The sequence below is a fragment of the Echiichthys vipera genome, assembly GCF_963691815.1.
Source record: "Echiichthys vipera genome assembly, chromosome: 19".
NCBI lineage: Eukaryota > Metazoa > Chordata > Actinopteri > Perciformes > Trachinidae > Echiichthys > Echiichthys vipera.
In genome coordinates this window covers 23,612,681-23,624,309 of record NC_139844.1, presented here as the reverse complement: position 1 = coordinate 23,624,309, position 11,629 = coordinate 23,612,681, and the positions used below count along the sequence as shown (strand labels likewise).

Here is an 11,629-nt window from a genome sequence, read left to right as displayed (position 1 = left end):
AGCCTGTAGCATCGCCTCTGGCTCTGTTTCATCCTGAACATTGACACAGGTTCTGCTCCTCCACACCAGCTCTCCTCTCTCTGTAAGATGACGTCGTGTCTTCCGTGGGCTGCGCAGCCGCCTGGCACGCGTGTGCGCAGCCGTGTGGAGACGCGTGTGCGCAGCCGTGTGGAGACGCGTGTGCGCAGCCGTGTGGAGACGCGACCCAAACGCACCGGGAGGAGGTTTGAGACGTGGCTCGTGTTCACGCGCAGTGCGGAGCCGCTGCATCATGTAAAAACACACAGAGTCCGTCCGTCACGATGTGAACGCTGGAGCTCCCGCGGATCGTCCCTCCTCTCCCCACACTGGTACCCTCACTCTGCGGACGCTGATGCGGCGTTCAGTGGGTGTGTGCTCCTGAACACCGCTGCGGGAGGAGAGAGAAGAGGCTGCATCCGAGCACCGGAGCACCAGAGCGGCCCCCCACAGCGGCAGCACACCCCGCGGATGATGTGTCTCCACTCTCTCCCCTTCTCCTCATCCTCGAGGAGCCGAGCGGCTTAAGGACCGTCTTTCCCCTCTGCAGCAGCACAAAGAGCCAGCAGCACCATCAAGATGAAATTTCCCACCGAGAATCCAAGAAAGCCCGGGAACACGAACCCTCCACCAGGTTAGGCTGCAATTAATATTTCATAAGCTGCTATTTTTGTGAGGACTGCAGTGAAAAGCTTGCTTTAGAGTGCATCCTGATGTATCTCTCACATCATCTGTTGTTTTGAAGATGCTGCAGTCTGTGGAGCTGCCCCTGTGTCTCAGCCTCCACCTGCTGGGAACAGGCAGCTCCAGCAGGTGGAGGCTGCCGATGGAAGTTAGACATGAATGCTGTGCACAGACTGACTCTGCAGAGAAATACGGTTTATTCTGAGCGTTACTGTGGTGGAACAGCCACTGCAGCCCCGTCTCCACTGTGAGGAGGGGGAGTGGTGGTGGCTGGCGTGTGTTGATACATGTGCAGTGCTCCAGTGGAGAAATGTGTCCACAACAACACTACGCAGAACAAACAGGCGCCAGTGGAGATGTTCCCAGGGTGCGAACATTAACCCATCCACCTCTGGGGAGACAAACCCCAATCCTGCATGTGTGTCACGTCCTCCTACAGCGCCAGCTTTGGCACGTTTGCCTCGTCGCCAACGTTAGGCTGCAAGCAGTGGCGTAGCTCAACGATCCGAGGCCCCCCGCAGAGTCCAACCATGAGGCCCCTCGCACAAACCGACACAGGCCGACCGCTCACTTTACAGATTTAACTCCACATTCCTGCGTTACATGTCCGTTTGCTGTGCATGAAACTATGAATATCATGGAAATAAGGAGGTGACACGAGCGCTGATTAGAGCCAATATCTGTTCATCAACTGAAGGTTCATGAAACACACCAGAGCTCACCAACACAGACATTACAGAACACACATCTTTGGATTCATTATTCATCCTGAACATCCACGTACAGTAAAGAGAACCGTCATTTAGGCCTGAGGATGCATCAGGACAGGCAGGTCCCAGGCTCCAACAGCCTCCACAGAGTCTCACTACGACTACGACTCATTCAGCTCCTCATCAACTCACACTGCAGCTTTGTTCTTACGTCACAGGAAACAAGACTTGAGCCTTTTTCTGCTCCCGTTCATTTAAACTCTGCAAACTAACATGAATGCACAGGTACGAGCACGAGCGTGTGCACGAGCACGATCCCTGACGCAGTCCTGATGTCTGTTGACATCGGACTGTTCCCTGTGATGGACGATAAGCGGTTGAGCGTGCACACGTGTGGAGCGCGCACACGTGTGGAGCGCGCACACGTGTGGAGCGCGCACACGTGTGGAGCGCGCACACGTACGGAGCGTGCACACGTGTGGAGCGTGCACACGTATGGAGCGCGCACACGTATGGAGCGTGCACACACAGCGGTTTACATGGAGCGACACATGACGAGGTGATGATCTGTGACATGAATCAAAGCTGTGGATTCTATGGTTTTCAAACTGTGCTCAGAGTCACTGAGGTGTGCTTCAGGTGAGAGGAGCCCACTGTTACACAACATTATTCAGGGAAGAGGTGACGAAATCAGCAGCAGATATCAGATTCTTTAGGAGCTGGGAGTCTCACAGGAAGCTGATCAACACTCACACTTGAGTCTGTCGCAGTCACAGCCTGTGATGATGAGGCAGGAGAAGGTGACATTTAGCATTATGTGCCTTTTCTTTGTTAACACTGAACACACACACGAGCTGAAGCCATTTCAGTGCAGTGTTAATTCACTTTAACCAGAGCTTTGTTGCCTTTCACACAAACTGCAGCTGCGAGCGAGAAAAGAGCTCGAACCTTGAGCTGAGATTTTCTGCCATAAATAAACGTTATTGTGCTGCAACCTTCAGTGAATCGTGATGTTCTCACCACAATAGTGTCGCGTTGCCAGACCGAACGTTCATCCCTCAGCACAAGACACACTGAGGGGGCGGGGGGGGGGGGGGGGGGGGGTATCGCTCCAAAGATAGGCCACATTGTGATGAGGGAAAAACCGGCATGGCCACTTTTTTCCACAGTCGTACATCCTGGTTTTTATCGGGATTTCTTTTCTCTCTTTGGTGATAAATCTGCTGATGCATGTTTTGTTCATTAAAATACGTTTTTCAAAGCAGTTGTCATCCATTGATTCAGTGTTTTATACGTGTTTTGACGACGCAATGTGGCCACGGTTACTCATGGTGGCGCTGTCGGGGCGATTAAAACACGAGTTTCATGGATGTTTCGCGGGCGGTGCGATCGCAGATTTATTGTGACATAAAAGTCAAAGCTGAAATTCCGCCTGATGCCAATTTCATTGTAAAAAATGCACTTCTGGACCAACTCTGTGTTGTACAATGACAATAAATGACCCCTGAGTTGTTGCAGCAGACTCACACAGTCGTCCGTTTGTCCTTATTTATTTCAGTGGAAGTCCACACCAACATGGTCCCCCCCAAGAAGGTGCAGCCAGGCATGCTGCAGTCCAGCCTGGTGCAGGCCAGCGTGGCCACCATGCAGAACCCGATGGGCTGCTCTCTGCCGCGGCTCTCCGTCTCCTCCCGGCCCCCCAGCATGGTGGCCAGCATGGAGGCAGCGGCTGACGGCTCCGCCACCTTCACCATGATGAAGCTGAAGACCGTGCTGGCGGTGTTTGTGGTGGTGGTGGCCTACCTGGTGGCGGGGGGCTTGGTGTTCCAGGCGCTGGAGCAGCCCTTTGAAAACCACCATAAGATCACCATCACAGCAGAGAAGGCCGCCTTCCTGCAGAACCACCCGTGCGTGTCCCCAGACGAGCTGGAGGCTCTCATCAAGGTAAGAGCAGCTGTCGGTCGATACTGCAGCCTCTCAGCCCTGGATGTGGTTTACTGAAACCCGAGTTTCATATCGATCTGACTCCACACACACTCTGCACTCTGCCAGCCAAACTGTAATTAGATACAAACCAAACTGAGCTGTCTAGGACATACAGAAGTGTAGAGTCTTAAAGCTGCAGTCGGCAAGTCTGGCAGATGGAGTTGACTCTTGGTGTCGTTCTTAAAAAGTTTTCTGTCCACTGGTCCTGGTCCTGGTCCTGGTCCTGGATCCTAGATGTGTGCGTCCACAGAAACCAGGTGCAGCGCCTCCAAACGCTGTAGTACTCATGCCAGGCCTGGAGGTGGCGCTGTAACTGCCACAGAAACACACCAACAACAGAAGAAGAGACGGGGAGACGCTGTGGAGAATCCAAACACCGGAGAGTTTCTCTCCAAATCCTCCTCCATCCTAGAGACAAACGTGTCCCTGGTTCTGGTCTTAGTGGAGACTTTGCTGCTGTTCTGGACTCTGATGCACCCATCACTCTGCAGTTAGTGTCCTCACTGAGCAGAGGGTGCTGCTGGGAGCCCCTTCACTCTGCAGTTAGTGTCCTCACTGAGCAGAGGGTGCTGCTGAGAGCCCCTTCACTCTGCAGTTAGTGTCCTCACTGAGCAGAGGGTGCTGCTGGGAGCCCCTTCACTCTGCAGTTAGTGTCCTCACTGAGCAGAGGTGGCTGCTGGGAGCCCCTTCACTCTGCAGTTGGTGTCCTCACTGAGCAGAGGGTGCTGCTGGGAGCCCCTTCCCGTTTTCAAATGGGGGGCGTTTTCAAATCTTCACACTCTGGGACCCGGTTTCTAAAGATCCTGTTTTCTTTCTGGTTGCCAAAACCAGACTGAAGTTGAGCGGTTACAGGAAACCTCGTCTCTAAGTCCTAAGTGAAATCCAAATGTTTCCAACTTTCACGCCCCTCCCCCTCTCCCACCTCCCTCCCTTGCTCGTCAGTGCACGTGCACCAGATTCCTGTGAACGCGCCCGTGTCTTCTCTCATCAATAAACAGCACGGAGGTAGAGTGGCTAACGTCATTATACTTTCTATAAACAGCGAGTGACGAATCATTGACAACTAAACAAACCTTCTGGACCCGGACACATGATGGCAGCTGACTGGGCAAATGTGTCCCATATCGAGCCAATCAGCAACTTTTTAATGTTTCTAAGGGCCCAAAAGGAGGTTAGTCTGACCTGCCCACGTGGGGCCCCTGCACACGTGGGGCCCCTAGTGCATTAATCCAACTCTGGGCACGTTAATGGCACATCAGCACAAACAGGACAGACAGTCTTATTGTAAACAGCACATTACAGTCTATATTAAAGCCAGACGACATAAAGTATCAGACTCTTCTGGGCCACTGGGAGGTGATTTCTGGGCCAGATGAAGCCGACGACTGCCAACTGCATGAGCCAGGATTAAATCACTCATAGGGAGAGAACTCGTTTTTTACCACTATGTCAACGAAAGTTAAGATATCCTGAATCCAGATCACAGTAGGACATGATGTTCAACAGCCAGAGTAACACCAACACCAACACCGCCCTCTGCCTCTGCTTCTCTCCGCAGCACTCTGTGGAGGCTGTGAATGCCGGCGTGAATCCCAGCGGTGACACTTCCTACAACTCCAGCCACTGGGACCTGGGTAGTGCTTTCTTCTTTGCTGGGACTGTCATCACAACCATAGGTACTGTTACCATGGAATGACTCAAGGGCTCACATTGAATGGGTTATATTTAATATAGGAAATGCACCTTATGATGCAGTGTGTGCTGCCTGTACTCCACCTTATCTGTATGAATGTATGCAGTTGGGTTTTTGCTAGTAGCTGCTATCTCTCGTTCTGGTCACAGGGACAAAAGTGATGATTCAGCTCCTCACGTTCCTGTCATTAAGCTGTTTGTTACTTGACACATTTCAGACATCAGTGAGATTAATATCAAGAAGTCATCAGAAGCTTCTTGTGTCCGGTTTGATGAATACTACATTACATTATTTTTCTGTAACAACTATTAAGGTAGAAATCCAGGAGAGATGCTAACAGCTGGAAGTGGCTAACAGTGATTAGCTCGGGGGAAGTACGGTGAAGGCATTCAAAGGTCTTTTTTAACCACTAATGCTGCTGAAAATAACAGCAAACCTCTGCAGCAGCATGAGAAGAGTCCCTACACACACAACAAAGCACCAACAGCGTAGTTAGTGAAGCCGCTGGTGGTTTTGAGTCTTTTTTTTTGTTGTTTTGTATGTTTTTGTGGTGGTTTTGCATCTTTTTGTGGTGGTTTTGCGTCTTTTTGTGGTGGTTTTGTATATTTTTGTGGTGGTTTTGCATCTTTTTGTGGTGGTTTTGTATGTTTTTGTGGTGGTTTTGCATCTTTTTGTGATGGTTTTTTATCTTTTTGTGGTGGTTTTGCGTCTTTTTGTGGTGGTTTTGCATCTTTTTGTGGTGGTTTTGTATCTTTTTGTGGTGGTTTTGCATCTTTTTGTGGTGGTTTTGTATCTTTTTGTGGTGGTTTTGTATCTTTTTGTGGTGGTTTTGCGTCTTTTTGTGGTGGTTTTGCATCTTTTTGTGATGGTTTTGCATCTTTTTGTGGTGGTTTTTCATCTTTTTGTGGTGGTTTTGTATATTTTTGTGGTGTTTTTATCTTTTTCTGGTGGTTTTGCATCTTTTTGTGGTGGTTTTGCGTCTTTTTGGGTTGGTTTTGCATCTTTTTGGGATGTTTTTGCATCTTTCTCTCTTCTTAGTTAAAGCTGCAGAAACAAAAGTCACATTTAAGCACGTTCTTTGTCACATTTGTATTTATTAATTGATGCTGAAAATAACAGCAAACCTCTGCAGCAGCATGAGAAGAGTCCCTACACACAAAACAAAGCATCATCAGCGTAGTTAGTGAAGCCAGAGTTTATTAAAGAGTGTTTTAAAGACTTACCTACTGGCCCCTGTACCAGCTCCTCTCATAGTAAAGTCCATTACAGTGGATTACCAAAGTCAATCCCAAAGGAAGGAGCCCATTTTTATGTTTTCCCACTTTTGATTGTAGTTGAAAATCAGGGCCCAAGGTTAACTCTCAGTAACGCTGTGAGCAGATTAGATTTCATTCACTGCTGTTGTTGAATTCACACCAATGTTGTGCACGTTGTTTACTCATTAGCATGTGTAAATCTGCTTTATCCTGCTTGTCCCGTGAAATCCCCTCTTGTTTGCCTTGTCTTCTCCAGGGTATGGTAACATCGCCCCCAGTACTAAGGGAGGGAAGATCTTCTGCATCATGTATGCGATATTTGGGATACCGCTGTTTGGATTCCTCCTGGCAGGAGTCGGCGACCAGCTCGGCACCATATTTGTCAAAAGCATCGCCAAGGTGGAGAAGATGTTCCGGGTGAGTCACTCTCCAGTCAGCTGTGTGGAAATGATAGGGATACGGAATAACGTGAACGCGGTCTGATGGATGGTAATACAAGAGAGGACAAGGTACTCAGTAATAAAGTGAGACAATGTTCAATTCAATTGTATTTACAGAGCTAAATCACAACAAAAGTTAAAGCCCCTGGACGTTTGACAGAGAACTTCAATGATGCTTACCACAATCTAAATGGTGACGGGATGAAGCGGTGCGATGCCTCCTGAAAAGTTTGATATCTTCAACTGTTTTTGCGTCGCTTCGGGTGCTTGACGCTTCATTCTCGCCGCCGCTGCCTGAATCACGTGTCATTGCGCCATTTACATTGATTTTCAACGTAGAGTTGATGCTCAAATCGCGTTTGTTGTGAACGCAGCTTTAGGATTCAAACATGAACAGGAAGTGTAGAGGCCACAGCTTTGAATGACCCACAGGAGGACATCACAAGTGTCTCACACTGCTCTGGTTCCCGTTCCTGCATCGTTTGGAAGAAGCGAAGACTTGGACCCATTCCCTGAACACACACTTTGACTGGACAGACGGGGTGAACTGCATAAAGCCCATCATTAAATGGTCAAAGCGTTTGTCTGGGGGAGGGTGACCTTGTTGTTGCTCCAGAAGCATTTTTCACTGCACAAATAACACATTTTGTGGTGTGAAGGAAGCGCGGCACAATGGCAAAACGACACATCGAATCCCTTTCCATTGGTTTTAACAGTGAGATTCCTTCAGATGGTGCTGGAGGTCAACACACTGCCATATACTGCAGTCGACCGGTGTTAGGTTTATGAAATTTAACGCAGAGAAACCCAGGCTAAGGCACTGCCATTACTCCCAGAGCTCGCTTGCTGGCTCCTTCCCCGTTCGTTCCGTTCGGATCGATATATTTCATTCAGACAAACCACAAGATCAAGCTCTTTGTAAATGAAGATTTAAAGAGCCCAACAAATGAATAAATGATGGATTGCATGAATGAATGAGGCAATTAACTGTGAATGGCGTCAAGGGAATCGTGACCTTCCTGAGAATGCCATACGTCTTACGCACAGGCAGCGTGATGGAACAGCTATCTGCTGGACAACCCTGCGAGGTCACGGTCAATGACATCCTCGTCTGGGGATGTACACCACAAGAACCTGATGAACGCCGAACACAGGTTTTGAACATGATCCGAGCCATCGACCTTAGACTCAAAGTGCAAATTCAGAGTCAACTGCACAGACTACGTGGGAAACACCAGATCCTGTGAGCGTCTGTGAGATGGAGAAGCCACAGGACAAACACGCCCTACAGCAGTTTCTGGGCACGACAGCAGCCATCCAAATGCATCCCTCAGTACAGTGGCACTGACATGACGCCCATGATGTGGTGTTCAACAAGCTGGAGCAGGCAGTGCCTCATCCTCCTCTGCATCAAAGCCAGCGGTCATATCAGCAGACGCCTCCAAACACAGTCTCTGGGCGGTGTGCCTGCAGCAGGGGAGGCGTGTGGCATTCGCATCACGTGCCCTCACACCACCTGAGTCCAGATATGCTCAGAAACGTTAGCACTGGTGTTTGCAGCAAAAGACTTCCATGTCACTGCTGACACAGATCACCATCACCTTATAACTATCCTGAGTAAACCCATGCACACCGCGCCCCCACGCCTGAATATGTCTCGAACACACACACACACACACACACACACACATACAACTCCTGCCCCACCTCTTGTACAGGAGGCACTCCGCCAGTGTGAGCACATATAAACCAAAGCAGGCATCACAGCGCTGTGTTCATTCATGAGCGCTATGATCGGTGGGATGTTCACTCCCCCCTCGGTATTGTGGCTTTCCAATCTGCCCCCTGTTGTGAGTTAACGCAGAGCGGAGGTACACGTGTCTCAGAATCAATCAGGTATTTATCATCATCTCATCTTCAGCCTCTGATCCTGGATCAGGTCGCGGGGGCAGCAGCTTTAGCAGGGGACCCCAAACTTCCCTTTCCCGGGCCACATTAACCAGCTCTAACTGGGGGATCCTGAGGCGTTCCCAGGCCAGTGTGGAGATCTAATCTCTCCACCTGGTCCTGGGTCTTCCCCGAGGCCTCCTTCCAGCTGGACGTGCCTGGAACACCTCCCTAGGGAGGCGCCCAGGGTTCATCCTTACCAGATGATCCTGAACCACCTCAACTGGCTCCTTTCAACGCAAAGGAGCAGCGGCTCTACTCCGAGTTCCTCACGAATGGTGTTTGTGTGTGTGTGTGTGTGTGTGTGTGTGTGTGTGTGTGTGTGTGTGTGTGTGCGTGTGCGTGTGTGTGTGTGTGTGACCTCCTCTCGCAGAATAAACACAACCAGATCAGTCAGACTAAGATCCGCGTGGCCTCCACCCTCCTCTTCATCCTCGCCGGCTGCATCCTGTTCGTCACCATCCCGGCCGTGATCTTCAAACACATCGAGGACTGGACGGCTCTGGACTCCACCTACTTTGTCGTCATCACGCTGACGACCGTTGGAATCGGGGACTACGTCGCAGGTGAACGCTTATCACGCAAAATGTTCCTGATGACCGGATTCATTTCTTACATATAATTATAAACTTCAGTCCTTCACAATAAAAGCACTTCAATGTTGTCCAAACATCCAGGACCAAACTTCAGTCCTTCACAATAAAAGCACTTCACTGTTGTCCAGACATACAGGACCAAACTTCAGTCCTTCACAATAAAAGCTTATCAATGTTGTCCAAACATCCAGGACCAAACTTCAGTCCTTCACAATAAAAGCACATCGATGTTGTCAAAACATACAGGACCAAACTTCAGTCCTTCACAATAAAAGCACTTCACTGTTGTCCAAACATCCAGGACCAAACTTCAGTCCTTCACAATAAAAGCTTATCAATGTTGTCCAAACATCCAGGATCAAACTTCAGTCCTTCACAATAAAAGCACATCGATGTTGTCCAAACATCCAGGACCAAACTTCAGTCCTTCACAATAAAAGCACATCAATGTTGTCCAAACATCCAGGACCAAACTTCAGTCCTTCACAATAAAAGCACATCACTGTTGTCCAAACATCCAGGACCAAACTTCAGTCCTTCACAATAAAAGCACATCAATGTTGTCCAAACATCCAGGACCAAACTTCAGTCCTTCACAATAAAAGCCCATGCTTTAACAGCTCCAAAATAAAGCGTAAAGTCTTCTTCATTTCCATTTTGAATGTAAACCACCACGTGAGCCGCTCAGGCCGATGTTCCTGAACAATCAAACGTTCTGACTGCTTTCTCTCATCAGCGTCACTTTATTAAGTGTGTAAATTTATTTTGCTTCCACTTCGGTGCAGATCAGTGATTACAGACACTTCCTCTGTTTCCTCGGTCTGAAGGGTTTGTTTACTCGTGGAGCCGTCGGAGATATTATTGTTGTGACGTGACGGTGAATTGTCGTATTGTCAGATCTTTATTCCTTGTTCAGGTGGCGACACATGCTAGCAGCAGCAAACAGGATTTACATGTCCTCAGTCATTAATGTCTTCTTCTCTCATTAGGGGGAGACAGAAGGATTCAGTACAGGAAGTGGTACAGACCACTGGTGTGGTTCTGGATCCTGGGTGGTCTGGCCTACTTTGCTGCAGTGCTGAACATGATTGGTGACTGGCTGAGGGTGCTGTCCAAAAAGACTAAAGAGGAGGTATGCCAACACTCATATGATGAACATGTTGGTACTTATGTTGCCAGGGCTGCCCCCAAATAGTCAACCAAATGCCTCTCACAGCTACGGGGCGCTGTGTCGGTCGCTATCATCACCGTTGTATTGCAGAATTATTTTTGACCAAAGTATGAATGCGGTGATAACTGATGTACTGATTTTGTCGTTGGCCAAGGTTGGAGAGATCAAGGCTCATGCAGCAGAATGGAAAGCAAATGTGCGAGCGGAATTCCGGGAGACGCGCCGGCGTATGAGCGTGGAGGTACACGACAAGCTGCAGCGAGCCGCTACCATCCGGAGCATGGAGAGACGGCAGCTGGGCTTGGACCAGCGTGCCGTGTCTCTGGACATCCTTTCCCCAGAGCGCCGCGCCATCTTCAACGCCCTGGACACCAACAGCTATAAGACCTCGTCCCAGGAGAGCATTGACTCCAAACTCAACAACCTTCGGTCGCGAGGGCCCGAGCAGTGCGACCGGAGCTCCAACCATCAGACCACGTCGGAGGACAACATTTTTAATCGCCTGGGCTCCGTCACCAAGCTGGCCAAGCGCAACAGGAACCGTGACCTGAAGAAGAACATCCCGAGTGAGGCGCGCAGGCCTCGCAGCGAAGCCTACGGCTGTAGCACGCTTACTTTCGATTGCAGCGCGCCGACTGCAGATGAAGGGAAACGGAAGAATGAAGAGGAGGATGAGAGTGAAGACAAGGAGTGCAACACGAGCTTGTCTGATTTCCCATTGTTTGTGGAAGCTTGCAAACCACACGACGAGTTTATTCCAGAGCAGACCAAAGTGAACGAGGGTGAGAAAACACTTGGAACAAAGGAGCTGCATATTCAGATGGGCACATAGAAAGTGTCCACGCCTACGAAAGGTTAAAAACCACCGTTAGTGCCTTAGTTCGCCCTGATTCCCGTGTGCTTGAAGGGAAAATCCAGCGTAAAATCATCCCAGGGTCCCTTTTTCTGCAAAGACACTCAACAAATAATCCATGGAGATCAACTATTAACGGAGGAATCCAGGAGAGACGCTAACAGCCGGACGTGGCTAACAGTGGTTAGCTCGGTGCAGCACGTTGAAGGCATTCAAAGGTCTTTTTTAACCACTAATGCTGCTGAAAATAGCAGCAAACCTCTGCAGCAGCATGA

The 11,629-nt window shown here is 49.4% G+C and overlaps 1 protein-coding gene across 1 annotated transcript; it reads left to right on the top strand.

The window, feature by feature from the left end:
* Positions 1 to 597: 597 nt before the first annotated feature.
* kcnk10a (potassium channel, subfamily K, member 10a) lies at positions 598 to 11,333 on the top strand (the record flags this gene model as incomplete). The annotated part of the gene is made up of 7 exons (XM_083933941.1): positions 598 to 652; positions 2,971 to 3,356; positions 4,957 to 5,074; positions 6,604 to 6,764; positions 9,108 to 9,300; positions 10,320 to 10,462; positions 10,656 to 11,333. 7 exons carry the CDS (start codon positions 598 to 600, stop codon positions 11,331 to 11,333), a joined length of 1,734 nt encoding a protein of 577 aa, XP_083790067.1.
* Between the last annotated feature and the right edge of the window lie 296 nt (positions 11,334 to 11,629).